We start from the raw sequence: 18,051 nt of genomic DNA on the forward strand, positions 1-18,051 counted from the left end.
ACAGAGCGAGACTCCATCACAAAAAATAAATAAATAAATAAATAAAAAGAAGGAGATTTCATCTCCCCAGTAATGCTTACCCAAATTCTATCACAGTCAATAATGGTCTCTTAAGTTAGGAAAATAAATAAGTACCATATCAACCTCCTTAAGTAGCCAAGGACTCTGTAGAACAAAGTAGCTAGATATCCTCAACAACTCTTAACAAATAGGCTTCTAAAAGTCTCTAAGCGTAGGTAATAAAACACATAACATGGCAGTTACCACAGACAGTATTTTCATTTTCGCAAAAAAAAAAATACTTACTCTGAAGCCAGCTTGAGATGGTTGTGTCATCATGTTTCATTCTTTCCTTTTCTGGATTAGCTAAAGCTTCAATGATACAATCTTTCATACATTAAGAAAAAACTTAAGTCATTACATCTCTAATAAAGACCCTTAAAACATAAATATGCCACATCATAGGGGCAAAATTGTTGGTCATTACAAATTATTTTTCTTTTTTTCCAAGACCAGGGATGTTGCTAAAACTAATTATTGAAAAATACACTCATTGTAGTACCAACATTCCTTCTTTAGCCTCCTTTCCATCTTTCAGCAATCAAGATAGATTCCATCAATATCAAGATGTCTGGTAAGCCAGTTGGGTGCAGTGGCTCATGCCTCTAATCCCAGCACTTTGGGAGGCCAAGGTGGGTGGATCACTTGAGGTCAGGAGTTCAAGATCACCCTGGCCAACCTAGTGAAATCCCATCTCTACCAAAAAACTAGGAAATTAGCCAGGTGTGATAGCACCCGCCTGTAATCCCAGCTACTTGGGAAGCTGAGGCAAGAGACTCACTTGAACCCAGGAGGCGGAGGTTGCAATGAGCCGAAACCGTGCCACTGCACTCCAGCCTGGGCGACAGAGCAAAACTCCATCTCGCAAAAAAAAAAGTCTGGTAAGCCTCATGTCTCCCTTTATACAACACAAAGACACACACTCTCTCTCTCTTTCTCTCTCTCTCACACACACACACACACACACACACACTACTGACTGACCAAACTTCAGATCAGCCACCTGAGTCAACCTCAGATGGTTACTAAAGGAAAACAGAATGAAAATAAAACATTTACCATATGATCTATTAAATATGAAATCTACATATTACTTCATTTGAAAGGATACAGGCCAAGACATCATAATTCAATGAAGTGAGGTATTTCAATGAATCTACTACAGGTGTTATTAAGTTATCATACTTCTGTATTTGTGACAAGATCTGGAAAACAGCAACAAATAATAGAAGGTATTAACTGATCAAAGGATTTCTATTGTGCCAACTAAGTAATGGCTACACTTTTTATTTTTCAGAAGAAATAATGCTTATAATTAAAGTGGCTTCCTATATAAATATTTAAATAAAGTGGTTTCTATATAAATATTTCATATATATATAGAAATTACTATTTTATCTCTGCCTTAGAGAATATTTTCTTAGGCTACATTTTTCAGTTAGAAAATAATTCCAATTCTATAAAAAATGACAGTGGTAATCTGACTGGAATTGCAATGAATCTGTAGATTCCTTTGGGCGGTATGGACATTTTAACTATATTGATTCTCCCAATCCAAGAGCATGGAATGTCTTTCCACTTGCTTTTATCATCTATGATTTCTTTCATCAGTGTTTTACAGTTCTAATACAGATCTTTCACCTCCTTGGTTAGATATATCTCTTGGCACTTTTTTTGTGACTATTGTAAATGGGATTGTGCTCTTGATTTGGTTTTCAGCTTGAACATTATTGGTGTATAGAAATGTTACAGATTTTTGTATGTTGATTTTGTATCCTGAAACTTTACTATGGGTACACATGGACATAAAGATAGAAAGACACTGGGGACTCTAAAAGTAAGTGGGGTAGGGGCTTGTGAAGGTTTGAAAAACTACCTACTGGGTACTATGCTCACAATTTGGGTGAGGAGTTCAATAGAAGGCCAAACCTCAGCATTATGCAATACATCCATGTAATAAACCTGCACATGTACCCCTTGAATCTTAAAAAAATTAATTAAAAAAGGAAATAACTCCAGTTGGCCTAAAGCTGAATTTTGGAATGAAAGAGTCTAGTCTCTCTCATGTGTTTTAGAAATCTCTAAATATTGGCCAGGCATGGTGGCTCACGCCTATAATCCTAGCACTTCAGGAGGCCAAGGCGGGTGGATTACCTGAGGTCAGGAGCTCAAGACCAGCCTGGCCAACATGGTGAAACCACATCTCTACTAAAAATACAAAAAATTAGCCAAGTGCAGTGGCGCGCGCCTGTAATTCCAGTTACTCAGGAGACAGGCAGGAGAATCACTTGAACCCGGGAGGCAGAGGTTGCAGTAAGCCGAGATCGGGTCACTGCACTATAGCCTGGGTGACAGAGCAAGACTTCATCTCAAAAAAAATAAATAAATAAAAATAAATAAACATTGCAGTGATAGTACTACAGGTAAATCACAATGAAATGTCATTTGAATGTTTCTAAAAGCTAAAATCAAGTAATAAGTCCAGAAATCAAAATGTGGTATACAAAATAACATTATATATACAAAATAACTATTATAATTGTCTATAATAGTAGCACTGTTACTATTAATAGAAAAATAGATCAATGTGTTACATATATTGTGCAGTAATTTTGTTTTACAATGTTTCATTTTCTAACATCATTCTGTTTCCACCTGAGCTGATTTAAAGGCAACAAAAAGAAAAATCCCTTAAAATAATATTAACCTCAAAACATACATAATCAAACAAAATGGTTGGATTGCTGTGGCTCAACTTCCCAATTTGTCTTCCAGAAGGCTTCACATTTTCCTTGGTTAGGCGCCTACAGAGGAAGAAAAAGGTGGCAGGGATCATCTTAAGTAACATTCCTTGTAATGTTGATAGCTTTGTTACATCATCGTGGGGGAAAAAGCAATTATTCCCCAAATATCCAAAACGGATTAATGCAAACAACCACATTCATCACATCCTTTATGGCAGGATTTGGGCTATTTTGGTTAGGGATTCTCCCAGAGGGTATTGAGATTTTATATTAAATGCTTAACATTTATAAAATACACATTTCCACTTCATAGTAATAGTCTACTAATCAGTAAAACTCTTAATGTACTCTGCAAGTACATAAAACTCTTCTTACAAAGAATCAAAATTATTTCAGATTTAGGATGACTCATTTATCAGTTTAGGGATTAAGATATCAAATTTGGTGTCATGCAATGAAATGCCTCATGCCATCTGGCTCAGTGACTCTAACACAGCAATAGTTAATGCTGTACTCCTCAATATGTAAAGTTATCTGCTTTTCATATTCAAGGTAAACAATGTTTTGAAACTAAATTCTACTCCTTTCCTTCCTCTTTATTTCTTCCTTTGCTCATCATCCTTTTACCAGCATTCTTCAAATTTATATCTATTAATTCTTACAGTTCAAAACAATTATTATACAGAATCTTAAATGCCTCTGCTGAGATTATTACATAATAAATCTAGAGACTTGAAGAGGCTACAAGTGACAGGAAGGAAGCTTTCTAGGATGAAAACATAATGATGTAAATTATGAATTCAGTTTATAATTCAGAAGATGTGACCATTATCCAAGTGACAAACTTGCTATAATTAATTTCTCATGACAAAACTGGCCCCATCAATCAAAATTATTTCATCATCAACTGCTGCCCTTTCCAATTCTCCATATCCCAGTTTTTGTTTCATAGAAAAGAGAGACGATTAGTTTTAACAGTTAGCTATACAGTATTTTGTTCAAATTTCCAACTTACCACTACCTGTCCCTATTTCTAACCCCAATATTTCAGGTGCCTCCCTCTACTTGCCAAGGTCAACCCCTCCTCTCTCTGTTTTTTATTCCATTCCCTTCTGCCTCCATCACCCTGGAGGGACAAACAAACAAAAATTAAAGAAATATTTTCTTGTCTTTGTCTTCCCCTCAAACCACCAGTGTCTAGCATATGGAACACAACAAACATTTGTAGAAAGAATTATTAAATGCCCTATAGCAAGCTCATGTTTTAAATAGTATTCAAAACTCATGAAATTCTACAAGTAATAAATTAATACATTATATGCTCAATGTAAAAACTTCAAACAGTAACAAAATCATATTGTTTAAGCCTGGTAAAATAGTTTTAGCTTACGAATATAACAGAAATCCAAGTATATTAAAAATTCTGCACATATTATTCTGTAGTAAATTATATTTTTATTCATTCATATTAATACCTGTGATGACAGTCAAAGTACTAAGCATTAGAAAAACAAGGAAGATTGTGTCTCAGCCTTTTGGCTAAGGTCAAGTGTAGAAATATAAGGATGAGGCCGGGTGCAGTGGCTCACACCTGTAATCCCACCACTTTGGGAGGCCGAGGTGGGTGAATCACAAGGTTAGAAGTTCGAGACCAGCCTGGCCAACATGGTGAAACCCCGTCTCTACTAAAAATACAAAAAATTAGCTGGACGTAGTGGCGGGCGCCTGTAATCCCAACTATTTGGGAGGCCGAGGCAGGAGAATAGCTTGAACCCAGGAGGCAAAGGTTGCAGTGAGCCGAGATCGTGCCACTGCAGCACTCCAGCGTGGGCGACAGTGCAAAACTCCATCTCCCAAAAAAAAAAAAAAAAAAAAAAAAAAAAAAAGGATGAATAACAGAATAACAGTTCCTGCTCTCAAGCCTGGTCCAGTGAGGGAGACAGATTTCAAATCATTTATTAAATTTCAATATTCTTAAAAAGAGCAATCAACAGAATAGTACTTATACGCTATTGATAATCTAAAAGGTGGCTGGGGTGTGGTGGCTCACGTCTGTAACTCCAGCACTAAGACTAAGAGGTCAAGGTGGGAGGATCACTTGAGGCCAGGAGTTTAAGACCAGCCTGGGCAACATAGTGAGGTCCCATTTTTACAAAGAAAAAACAATATTAATGTAATAATAATAATAATAATACTAAGGGGGAAAATATATTCGTACTGACTTGTATATACACAAGAATATATGGAAGGATAAATAAGAGACTAAACAGTGGTTATTTTCCTTGGGGGAAAGAACTGAGTAGATGGAGGATGGGGTGAGACTTTTTGCTGTATGTATACCTTTTATATTTACTGAAACTTAATCCATGTAAACATATAAACTATTCAAAACATTAGATAATTAAAAACAGAAAAACAATCATATCAATGTACCTAGAGGTATGATAACATTAGATGCATAAAGAATAGCGGTGGAAATAAAGATCGATTGTGCTTGGCAGTTTATGCTAGGGAAGCCTTCACTGGAAGTAACACTGGAGCTCATTCTCCAAGAATGAGGTCACCAGATGGAAAGGGGGAAAGAAAGGTAAGGGAAAACCTGTACAAACAGAGGAAACAAAAAGTATACACAGGGGAAGAGAAGCTAAGGAAAGAGTGGTACATTTAGGGAAACATTAGTAGGCTCAGCACATCTGGAAGCAGAATTGGCAGGAAAGGAGGTTGTATGCAGGGAGGGACAAACCAGGGAGGACCTCTTATTTATATCACCATGCCATAAAGCCTAACATATACCTTCAGGTAAAGTCAGTCACCAAAGGATTTTTAAGTAAGAGAATATACAAATCACCGTAATATGCCAGATAAAAGAACTAAGGTAGTGGTGGCAGAGACAGCAGATGAATTTAAGGTATTTAATAATGCTTAATGTATTATTAAACAATCCATGCAGAGCACTTAGTTTAATGCCTGGCACATATAGTAAGAGCTCCCCTAAATATTAGCTGATGTTGTTAAGCTAGAAACTGTACCTGGAGAACTCTTAAGTCCAGAAACTCTTTCAGATCTAATAACATCTCCTGCCAAACAAAACTCCCCCAAGTGAAATCATTTACTCTCATCTATCCTCCCACAGCACTTTATTCATGCTGTATAACATGTATAACCTATTAAACTAGGTTGTTTCAATATAATCCATAGGCTCACAGGGGGAAAAAAAAAATTGTGATCATGCACACACCTGTTTTCCCAGCAAACTGTGACCAGAAACAGTATCACTGGGCAAAGACAACATTTAACAGACATTACACACTGTTAAATCTAAATAAACTGAGAACGAACTACTTTTAATTAGAATAACCATACCACTGCCATGAATTTAAAAAAGGAATGACAAGTGACAATAGCCTCATTGAAAACACTTGCAATACAGCAATATAATTATCTAAACTAATACGAATCTGAAGTATATGATTTTCATAATTAAACTTCAAATAATCTACTGGGAAGTAGAACATCACTCTTATGTTTTTAATGATATGAAAATAAAAGTGTACAAACTTTTTTAAAAAAGAAATTTCTCAAAAGTTGACCCCTGCGGAGATAGTTCTGGATAATTTCATTAGTTCTTCCTAACAGATTAAAAAAATTAATTATGGCAACTTTCAGCAGAGGAAACTGCTAGAACTTTTACTACCTTGCACAAATCACTAAAGGTAAGCAAAGGCCACAGCAGGCTGTCCTTAAAAAGAAGAAAACAAAACCCTCATCCTATAACATGATGCATGTATTAAAGAGGATTTTCATTAGATTTTTATCCATATGTAAACAGGACAACTATGAAAACATTAACTTGGTAGTCAAAACAAGCTAAAACCACAGTTAACAGTCATTCCATCTGTAGTATATAAATCAGCTATACCATTCACAACACATAGGCTTTCTCAAAACTGAGGCTCAGACAAGCTACCTGAAAGAAAATAAATGAGATCCAGATATAATTTAGATTAATATGAAAAATAAATTAAAACTTACTTCATGATATATTTGGCTCTGTCTATTGTTTGAGCTTTAACTTTTACTAAAAGTGGGTGACTGTTATAAGTTTCATTCTTCCACTGGCCATACAGACGGTATCTTAAAAAACGATGAGATGAAGAATTAGGAAAAGTTAAACACTTAGAGGTTAATATACTAGAATTACTAATAGTTAAAAACATGAAAATAATATGTATTTACCTATGCTGATATGGAAATGTTTTAAACATTCCCCATAGTTCCTCAGACATACAAGCATTGCAGTCCATCAAAGAAAGAGATGGAAGTAGTACCTGGTCAGTAATGCTAAGCAAACAGCTAAGGATAACTTCCTAAAAGAAAGAAGAAAAAGTTATTTCAGTAAGAGGTCTATATTAATATAACCAACAATAAATTTATGACAGTCTTGGGAAAATTACTATTTCTTAATCTCATAACACACAATATCCCATTCCTCACCCACCCTTTTCACAATGCTTATTTATGTTTCTCCATCTAAGACATAAAATGGGGTGAGAAAAGGAAAGGGGTAGCAAAGGAATGAGGAACTTTTATCTCTCTTCCTTTTTCAACATATTAATCCTCAGAGGAAAAAATGTTAATCTTAAAAGATAACTTTGCATAAGCTGCCAAAAACTATAATCAGCATCTACATTATAAAACAATTACTCATACAGATGATTAAAACTTGTTCACAGTAAAATTTGTAGTATACTGTACCAAGACAAACATTAGACACATTATTGGATTTTTCTAGTCTCTTACCGTTTTTTCTTTATCTTCTTGTTTGCTTCCATCAGACTGAAACTATAATTTAAAAAAAGAAATTAATAAAATACAAAATGGCTAAGATTATGGTGTCACAATTTAGGTTCCAATTTGAAAAAACTTTAACTTGCACATGGTTCTTACTTTTTACAAATATGTAGATTTTAAATACAGCCTGTTAACCTTTTTAAATTTTATCTATGTTTCTAACCTCTAAGTCATACTTGACATCCATGAATTTTAAGTGTCAATTTTTATAAACCAATTCTTTTCTCAACCTATCAAACCAAAGCATCCTAAAATTGATCTAAGTATTTATTATAAAAATGTAGCGAGGGCTGGGCATGGTGCCTCACGCCTGTAATCCCAGGACTTTGGGAGGCCGACGTGGGCAGATCCCCTGAGGTCAGGCGTTTGAGACCAGCCTGTCCAACATGGCGAAACCCCGTCTCTACTAAAAATACAAAAATTAACCAGGCATGGTGGCGCGCACCTGTAGCCTCAGCTACTCAGGAGGCTTAGGCAGGAGAACCGCTTGAACCCAGGAGGCACAGGTTGCAGTCAGCCGAGATTGTGCCATTGCACACCAGCCTGGGCGACAAGAACAAAAAAAAGAAAAAAAAAACTGTGGCCAGTACAATAATTTCATTATAATACATTTGCATTTTTCCATCCAGAGATTATAGTTTTTCTTCTACGGAATTAGTATAATCAAACACTAAAGCAACAAAAATGCAAAAACAAAGCCAAATTAAACACCAAGAAATTTAAAACTATCTTTTAATTCACCACTCTCAAAGTCCTCACTGAAAGATAAGCCCAAAATACCAATAACATTACTAACAAAGACAAAACCATTGCTTAAATTGTACAGACTGAATGAAAAATCCTGGGTCTGTATTATATAAACAATTTGTAGATTTGCAGATGAGCCCCCAAAGTGATGTTTGACAAGGATGTCTATTAATTCAAAATTAAACAGTGAATGATATTTGTGTGAATGTAAACAGAGACAGCTGGTGGAGTCTGTAGAGGACAAAAAGACAACTGAAGTACTGACAACCAGTGACAATCTAGATTTCTGACAAGAATTTAGCTCAATATCAAGTGAGAGAGAGGGAAAAGCTAATATGCGGATAATAAGCTTCTTATTTTCTTGGTAGATAAGGGTGTTTTGTGTATGCATACATTTTCACACTTCAGTAATGGATGTTACCACAGGAAAAGTCTAACCGTTATGCTACATTTTCACACAACACTAATTCAGGGCCTGCCATGTCACCTTTATGGGAAAATACATACACTCAATTTGTTTTTAATTGGCAGGTTAAAAAGGTATGGTTCCTTTCACAGCAATAATTTATTAAGTCAACATAAATCCTGGTAAGCAAAGAAGGAACTGGGTTACAGAGGAGTGGCCTGGCAGAAAAAAACCAGATGGTTTGGTTTGGTTTGGTTTGGGGGTGGTGAGGTGGCATACACATAATTCTGGTGGCATATAGGATGTACACTGGGAAACAAAAATACAGGTATCCTGTAATTGGAAAAACTAGGTTTATGGTATATTATGTCGGGGATAAAGACAGTTAAGCTCCTCCTTTCCTGGTATACTATAATTTAAACAAACCTAATAAAGCAACACAGTTTTTTCCCCATAGAAATAAAACATTTTCTTATTTACTAAGTTGTCCTAATTCCCTTTCTAGGTGACTCATATGAGTTTCAAGCATCTATTCTCTAGATTTCATATCAATTTCACGCATCAATTCTCTAGATTTCATAAGCAGGAAAATTTGAAAAGGGGAAAGAAATATCGGAAGCAAAATAAAACTAACTAGAAGAGCAGTAAAAGACCTTCCTATCAAAGTCGAATTATAGCAAGAATGTACAAAATTAAATCAAGAAGTACATGCAAATAAAAGGAATTTTCTTCTGTTTGGTAGAAAAATACATTCTACTCCCTTGATACTTTTTCTTTTAGTTTAATTCGCTTTTTAATTCAAAGCAACTGTAAGATTCTCACATAACACTATAAGTTTTATTGAATGCCAGCTAGAAACGGGAGGGAGACACAAACAGGGAGGGAGAACAAGAGACATGCATTCATTCATTCATTCATTCATTCATTTACTGACTAAATTCCAGGCATTGGGAATTCCAATATGAACAGGACAGAGTACTGGCACCTCTTGAAGATCAAAAACTATACTTGGGCCAGGCATGGTGGCTGATGCCTGTAATCCAAGCACTTTGGGAAGCCGAGGCAGACGAATCATGAAGTCAGGAGTTAGAGACCAACCTGACCAATATGGCGAAACCCCATCTCTCCTAAAAATACAAAAATCTAGCCGAGCAAAGTCCCAGTTACTCGGGAAGCTGAGGCAGGAGAATCGCTTGAACCTGGGAGGTGGTGGTTGCAGTGAGCCTAGATCACGCCACTGCACTCCAGCCTGAGAGCAACAGAGCAAGACTCCGTCTCAAAAAAAAAAAAAAAGATTTTGAAAATGGAAAATAAAACCTGCAGATCTATGAAGATCAAAGGGGAAGTTAAAAAAAGCTGTATCAAGTGTTGAGACCTGGCAAATTATTTAAATTTCAGCCTAATTTCTATGAACTCTCAGAAATCATGGCTTCGGTGGCTGGCAAGGTGGCCAAATAGAAACAGCTCCAGTCTGCAGCTCCTAGCAAGAGGGTGAATTATTTCTGCATTTCCAACTGAGGTACCCGGCTCATCTCAGTGGCACTGGTTAAACAGTGGGTGCAGTCCACGGAGGGTAAGCCAAAGCAGGGTGGGGCATTGCCTCACCCAGGAAGTGCAAGGGGTCAGGGAACTCCCTCCCCTAGCCAAGGAAAGCCATGAAGGACTGTGCCGTGAGGAACGGTAGATTCTGGCCCAGATACTAAGCTTTTCCCACGGTCTTCACAACCCACAGACCAGGAGACTCCCTTGTGCCTACACCACCAGGGTCCTGGGTTTCAAGCACAAAATTGGATGGTCGTTTGGGCAGACACTGAGCTAGCTGCAGGAGTTTTCTTTCACACCCCAGTAGTTCCTGGAACACCAGCGAGACAGAACCATCCACTCCCCTGGAAAGGGGGCTGAAGCCACAGAGCCAAGTGGTCTAGCTTAGCGGATCCCACCCCCACGGAGCCCAGCAAGCTAAGATCCACTGGCTTGACATTCTCGCTGCCAGCACAGCAGTCTTAAGTCAACCCGGGACAGAGGCTTGAGCAGGTGGTTTTCCCCTCATAGTGTAAACAAAGCCGCTGGGAAGTTCAAATTGAGCAGAGCCCACTGCAGCGTCCCAAAGCTGGTGTAGCCTGACTGTCTCTCTAAATTCCTCCTCTCTGGGCAGGGCATCTCTGAAAGAAAGGCAGCAGCCCCAGTCAGGGGCTTACAAATAAAACTCCCATCTTCCTGGGACAGAGCACCTTGGGGAAGAGGTGGCTGTGGGCACAGCTTCAGCAGACTTAAATGTTCCTGCCTGCTAGCTCTGAAGGGGACAGAGGATCTCTCAGGATAGCGCTCAAGCTCTGCTAAGAGAGAGACTGCCTCCTCAAGTGGGTGATTGACCCCTGTGCCTCCTGACCAAGAGACACTTCCCAGCAGGGGTCGACAGACATCATACAGGAGAGCTCTGGCTGGCATGTGGCAGGTGCCCCTCCAGGATGAAGCTTCCAGAAGAAGGAAAAGACAGCAATCTTTGCTGTTCTGCAGCCTCCGCTGGATCTACCCAGGCAAACAGGGTCTGGAGTAGACCTCCAGCAAACTCCAGCAGACCTGCAGCAGAGAGGCCTGTTAGAAGGAAAAGTAACAAACAGAAAGTAATAGAGTCAACACCAACAAATAGGACGTTCACACAAAAACTCCACCCGAATGTCACCAACATCAAAGACCAAAGGTAGATAAATCCACGAAGATGAGGAAAAAACAGCACAAAAAGGCTGAAAATTCCAAAAACCAGAATGCCTCTTCTCCTTCAAAGGATCACAACTCCTCAACAACAAGGGAACAAAACTGGACAGAGAATGAGTTTGAGGAACTGACAGAAGTAGGCTTCAGAAGGTGGGTAACAAGAAACTCCTCCAAGCTAAAGGAACATGTTCTAACCCAATGCAAGGAAGCTAAGAACCTTGAAAAAAGGTTAGAGAATTGCTAACTAGAATAACCAGTTAAGAGAACAAAAATGACCTGATGGAGCTGAAAGACACAGCATGAGAACTTCCTGAAGCATACACAAGTATCTATAGCCAAATCGATCAAGCAGAAGAAAGGATATCAGAGACTGAAGCTCAAGTTAATGAAACAAAGCGTGAAGACAAGATTAGAGAAAAAAAATGAAAAAGAACAAACAAAGCCTCCAAGAAACATGGGACTATGTGAAAAGACCAAACCTCCGTTTGCTTCGTGTACCTGAAAGTCACAGGGAGAATGGAACCAAGTTGGAAAACACTCTTCAGGGTATTATCCAGGAAAACTGCTCCAATCTAGCAAGACAGGCCAACATTCAAATTCAGGAAATACAGAGATCACCACAAAGATACTCCTCGAGAAGAGCAACCCCAAGACACATAAACATCAGATTCACCAAGGTCAAAACAAAGAAAAAAATGTTAAGGGCAGCCAGAGAGAAAGGTCGGGTTACCCACAAAGGGAAGCCCATCAGACTAACAGCAGATCTCTCAGCAGAAACCTTACAAGCCAGAAGAGAGTGGGGTCTAATAATCAACATTCTTAAAGAAAAGAAAAGAATTTTCAACCCAGAAGTTCATATCCAGCCAAACTAAGTTTCACAAGCGAAGGAGAAGTAAAATCCTTTACAGACAAGCAAATGCTGAGAGATTTTGTCACTACCAGGCCTGCCTTATAAGAGCTCTCGAAGGAAGCACTAAATATGGAAAGGAAAGACTGGTAACAGCTACTGCAAAAACGTACCAAATTGTAAACACCATCCACACTATGAAGAAACTGCATCAACTAACAGGCAAAATAACCAGCTAGCATCATAATGACAGGATCAAATTCACACATAACAATATGAACCTTAAATGTAAATGGGCTAAATGCCCCTAAATTAAGACACAGACTAGCAAACTGGATAGAATCAAGACCCATCAGTGTGCTGTATTTGGGAGACCCATCTCACATGCAAAGACACACATAGGCTCAAAATAAAGGGATGGAGGAAGATTCACCAAGCAAATGGAAAGCAAAAAAAGCAGGGGTTGCAATCCTAGTCTCTGATAAAACAGACTTTAAAACAACAAAGATCAAAAAAGACAAAGAGGGGTATTACATAATGGTAAAGGGATCAATGCAACAAGAAGAGCTAACTATCCTAAATATATATGCACCCAATACAGGAGCATCCAGATTCATAAAGCAAGTTCTTAGAGACCTACAAAGAGACTTAGGCTCCCACACAATAATAGTGGGAGACTTTAACACCCCACTGTCAATACTAGACAGATCAACAACACAGAAAATTAACTAAGACATTCAGGACTTTAACTCAGCTCTGAACAAAGTAGACTTAATAGACATCTACAGAACTCTCCACCTCAAATCAACAGAATATACATTCTTCTCAGCATCACATCACACTTATTCTAAAATTGACCACATAATTGGACGTAAAAGACTCCTCAGGAAATGCAAAAGAATGGAAATTATAACAGTCTCTCTGACCACAGTGCGATCAAATTAGAACTCGGGATTAAGAAACTCACTCAAGGCCGGGCACGGTGGCTCAAGCCTGTAATCTCAGCACTTTGGGAGGCCGAGACGGGCGGATCACGAGGTCAGGAGATCGAGACCATCCTGGCTAACACGGTGAAACCCCGTCTCTACTAAAAAAAAATACAAAAAACTAGCCGGGCGAGGTGGTGGGCGCTTGTAGTCCCAGCTACTCGGGAGGCTGAGGCAGGAGAATGGCGTAAACCTGGGAGGCGGAGCTTGCAATGAGCTGAGATCCAGCCACTGCACTCCAGCCTGGGCGACAGAGTGAGACTCCATCTCAAAAAAAAAAAGAAACTCACTCAAAACCACACAACTACATGGAAACTGAACAACCTGCCCTGAATGACTACTGGGTAAATAATGAAATTAATGCAGAAATAAATGAGCTATTTGAAACCAATGAGAACAAAGAGACAACGTACCAGAATCTCTGGGACGCAGCTAAGGCAGTGTTTAGAGAGAAATTTATAGCACCAAATGCCTACAGGAGAATGTGGAAAAGATCTAAAATTGATATCCTAACATCACAATTAAAAGAACTAGAGAAGCAAGTGCAAACAAATTCAAAACCTAGCAGAAGACAAGAAATAACTAAGATTAGAGAAGAACTGAAGGAGATAGAGACACAAAAAAAACCCTTCAAAATATCACTGAATCCAGGAGCTGGTTTTTTGAAAAGATTAACAAAATAGACTGCTAGCCCGATTAATAAAGAAGAAAAGAGAAAAGAATCAAATAGACACAATAAAAAATTATAAAGGGGATATCACCACTGATCCCACAGAAATACAAACTACCATCAGAGAATACTATAAACACCTCTACGCAAATCTAGAAAATCTAGAAGAAATAGATAAATTCCTGGATACATGTACCCTCCCAAGACTAAACCAGGAAGAAGTAGAATCCCTGAATAGACCAATAACAAGTTCTGAAATAGAGACAGTAATTAATAACCTACCAACCAAAAAAAGCCCAGGACCAGACGGACTCACAGCCAAATTCTACCAGAGGTACAAAGAGGAACGGGTACCATTCTTTCTGAAACCATTCCAAACAATAGAAAATGAGGGACTTCTCCCTAACTCATTTTACGAGGCCAGCATCATCCTGATACCAAAACCTGGCAAAGACACAACAAAAAAAGAAAATTTCAGGCCGACATCCCTGATGAACATATATGCAAAAATCCTCAATAAAATACTGGCAAACCGAATCCAGCAGCACATCAAAAAGCTTATCCACCACAATCAAGTCAGCTTCATCCCTGGGATGCAAGGCTGGCTCAACATACATAAATCAATAAACATAATCCATCACATAAACAGAACCAATGACAAAAACTACATGATTATCTCAATAGATGCAGAAGAGGCCTTCCATAAAATACAACACCCCTTCATGCTAAAAACTCTCAATAAACTAGGTATCGGTGGAACATATCTCAAAATAATAAGAGCTATTTATGACAAACCCACAGCCAATATCATATTGAGTGGGCAAAAGCTGGAAGCATTCCCTTTGAAAACCAGCACAAAACAGGGATGCCCTCTCTCACCAATCCTATTCAACATAGTACTGGAAGTTCTAGTCAGGGCAGTCAGCCAAGAGAAAGAATAAAGTGTACTGAAAAAGGAAGAAAGGAAGTCAAATTGTCTCTGTTTGCAGATGTCATGATCGTATATTTAGAAAACCCCATCGTCTCAGCCCAAAATCTCCTTAAGCTGATAAGTAACTTTAGCAAAGACTCAGGATACAAAATCAATGTGCAAAAATCAAAAGCATTTCTATACACCAATAATAGAGAGCCAAATCATGAGTGAACTCCCATTCACAATTGCTACAGAGAGAATAAAATACCTAGGAATATAGCTTACAAGGGATGTGAAGGACCTCCTCAAGGAAAACTACAAACTACTGCTCAAGGAAATAAGAGAGGACACAAGCAAATGGAAAAACATTCCATGCTCATGGATAGGAAAAATCAATATCGTGAAAATGGCCACACCACCCAAAGTAATTTACAGATTCAGTGCTATCCCCATCAAGCTACCAGTGACTTTTTTTCATAGAGTCAGAAAAAACTTTAAATTTCATATGGAACCAAAAAAAGAGCTCATATACCCAAGACAATCCTAAGCAAAAAGAACAAAGTTGGAGGCATCATGCTACCTGACTTCAAACTATATTACAAGGCTATAGTAACAAAAACAGCATGGTACTGGTACCAAAACAGATACATAGACCAACGGAACCGAACAGAGGCCTCAGAAATAACGCCACACATCTACAAACATCTGATCTTTGACAAACCTGACAAAAACAAGCAATGGGGAAAGGATCCCCTATTTAACAAATGGTGTTGGGAAAACTGGCTAGCCATATGCAGAAAACTGAAACTGGACCCCTTCCATACACTGTGTACAACAATTAACTCAAGATGGATTAAAAGACTTAAACGTAAGACCTAAAACCAGAAAAGCCCTAGAAGAAAACTTAGGCAATACCATTTAGGACAAAGGCATGGGCAAAGACTTCATGACTAAAACACCAAAAGCAATGGCAACAAAAGCCAAAATTGACAAGTGGCATCTAACTAAACTAAAGAGCTTCTGCACAGCAAAAGAAACTATCATCAGAGTGAACAGGCAACCTACAGAATGGGAGAAAATTTTTGTAATCTATCCATCTGACAAAGGGCTAATATCCAGAATCTAGAATGAACAAATTTACAAGAAAAAACAACCCCATCAAAAAGCGGGCAAATGATATGAACAGACACTTCTCAAAAGAAGACATTTATGCAGCCAAAAAACATATGAAAAAATGCTCATCATCACTGGTCATCAGAGGAATGCAAATCAAAACCACAATGAGATACCATCTCACGCCAGTTAGAATGGTGATCATTAAAAAGTTAGGAAACAACAGATGCTGGAGAGGATGTAGAGAAACAGGAATGCTTTTACATTGTTGTAAATTAGTTCAACCATTGTGGAAGACAGTGTGGCGATTCCTCAAGGATCTAGAATCAGAAATACCATTTGACCCAGCAATCCCATTACTGGGTATATACCCAAAGGATTATAAATCATTCTACTATAAAGACACATGCACATGTATGTTTATTGCAGCATGGTTCACAACAGCAAAGACTTGGAACCTACCCAATGCCCATCAATGATAGATTGGATAAAGAAAATGTGTCACATATACACCATGGAATACTATGCAGCCATAAAAACGGATGAGTTCATGTCCTTTGCAGGGACACGGATGACGCTGGAAACCATCATTCTCAGCAAACTATCGCAAGAACAGAAAACCAAACACTGCATGTTCTCACTCATAAGTGGGAGTTGAACAATGAGAACACAAGGACACAGTGAGGGGAACATCACACACAGGGGCCTGTAACGGGGTGGGGGGCTAAGGGAGGGATAGCATTAGGAGAAATACCTAATGTAGATGATAGGTTGATGGGTGCAGCAAACCACCATGGCACGTGTATACCTATGTAACAAACCTGCATGTTCTGTACATGTATCCCAGAACTTAAAGTATAATTAAAAAAAAAAAAAAAAACTATACTTGCCTGTGAGCAACTGAATTTTTAAGTTTGAATAGGCAGGGCGCAGTGGCTCACACCTGTAACCCCAGCACTTTGGGAGGCTGAGACAGGCAGATCACGAGGTCAGGAGTTCATGACCAGCCTGACCAACATGGTGAAAACCCTTCTCTACTAAAAAAAAAAAAAAAAAAGACAAAGATTAACCGGGCATGGTGGCATGCGCCTGTAATCCCAGCTACTCAGGAGGCTGAGGCAGGAGAATCGCGTGAACCTGGGAGGCAGAGGTTACAGTGAGCCGAGATTGCGCCACTGCACTCCCGCCTGGGTGACAGAGCAAGACTCCGTCTCAAAAAAAAAAAAAAGTTTGAATAAAACTAGACACAATTACGCCCATATAGGCCATTAGCTGAATGGCCCAAAACAAGTTCCAAAATTGCCCTATAAAGACACAGTAGCTGATCCAGCTGCATAACAGTACAGGACTCACAAAAAATATATAGGTTTATAGGTTTATTAGGAGGAGGGTTTTTGGAGAGTCATGGAATAAATGGAAAAGTTGTAGACATAACTAGATAATTTTTTATTACTAATGACCTATTTTGAGTATCTCTGCCCCTTAAACATTTCAAACACTACTCAGGACTATGTCTCAGAAGAGAGGAAAAAAACACAAGATTTTTGAAAAGACTGGAACCTGAAGCTATCTGTGTGAATTAAAACACTATTTTCAACTTCCCCCTTCTTCTCATTCTTACTACAATTTATTTAGTACTCACTGTGTGCCATGTACAGACTAAAATCTTCACATTTATTTCTTAAAACTACTCTATGAAGAATCTTGGGTTTTAAGCTACATAACCAAGACAGATTTTCAATTTTGAAAACAAATAAATGGAATGAAGCAGAATCACAGACTTCCCCTCCTGTAATAGCTGACAAAAAAACAAAAAGTAGTAAACATCAGCCTCAAAGTCCTAAAGCATTTGTTTTATAAACTACAGTTTTGGAACTACTGGTCAAAGGTACATTCTCCTCCTACCAATCCAAATTTTTATTAAGAAAAATTTCAAATTTACATAAAAACTGAAAGGATAGTATACTAAACACCTATATATACCTACCTTCTAAGTTCA

At 38.3% G+C, this 18,051-nt stretch overlaps 1 protein-coding gene across 11 annotated transcripts in view; it reads right to left on the minus strand.

Moving 5' to 3' along the window:
• The window catches only part of THOC2 (THO complex 2), a 131,391-nt gene that overhangs the window by 38,487 nt on the left and 74,853 nt on the right, over positions 1 to 18,051 (minus strand). For all 11 annotated transcript variants that reach the window (XR_004058338.1, XR_004058339.1, XR_004058337.1 and 8 more), the window contains 6 exons: positions 7,605 to 7,646; positions 7,041 to 7,171; positions 6,837 to 6,938; positions 2,780 to 2,864; positions 1,172 to 1,265; positions 307 to 387 (listed from right to left, as the gene is read on the minus strand). Coding sequence is in view for 8 of the 11 variants with exons in the window: in XM_010354593.1 (XP_010352895.1) it covers positions 307 to 387; positions 1,172 to 1,265; positions 2,780 to 2,864; positions 6,837 to 6,938; positions 7,041 to 7,171; positions 7,605 to 7,646 (535 nt within the window). In the remaining 3 variants the exon portion in view is untranslated. The remainder of the gene's footprint in view (positions 1 to 306; positions 388 to 1,171; positions 1,266 to 2,779; positions 2,865 to 6,836; positions 6,939 to 7,040; positions 7,172 to 7,604; positions 7,647 to 18,051) is intronic.

Source organism: Rhinopithecus roxellana, chromosome 7 (genome assembly GCF_007565055.1).
Source record: "Rhinopithecus roxellana isolate Shanxi Qingling chromosome 7, ASM756505v1, whole genome shotgun sequence".
Taxonomy (NCBI): Eukaryota; Metazoa; Chordata; class Mammalia; order Primates; family Cercopithecidae; genus Rhinopithecus; species Rhinopithecus roxellana.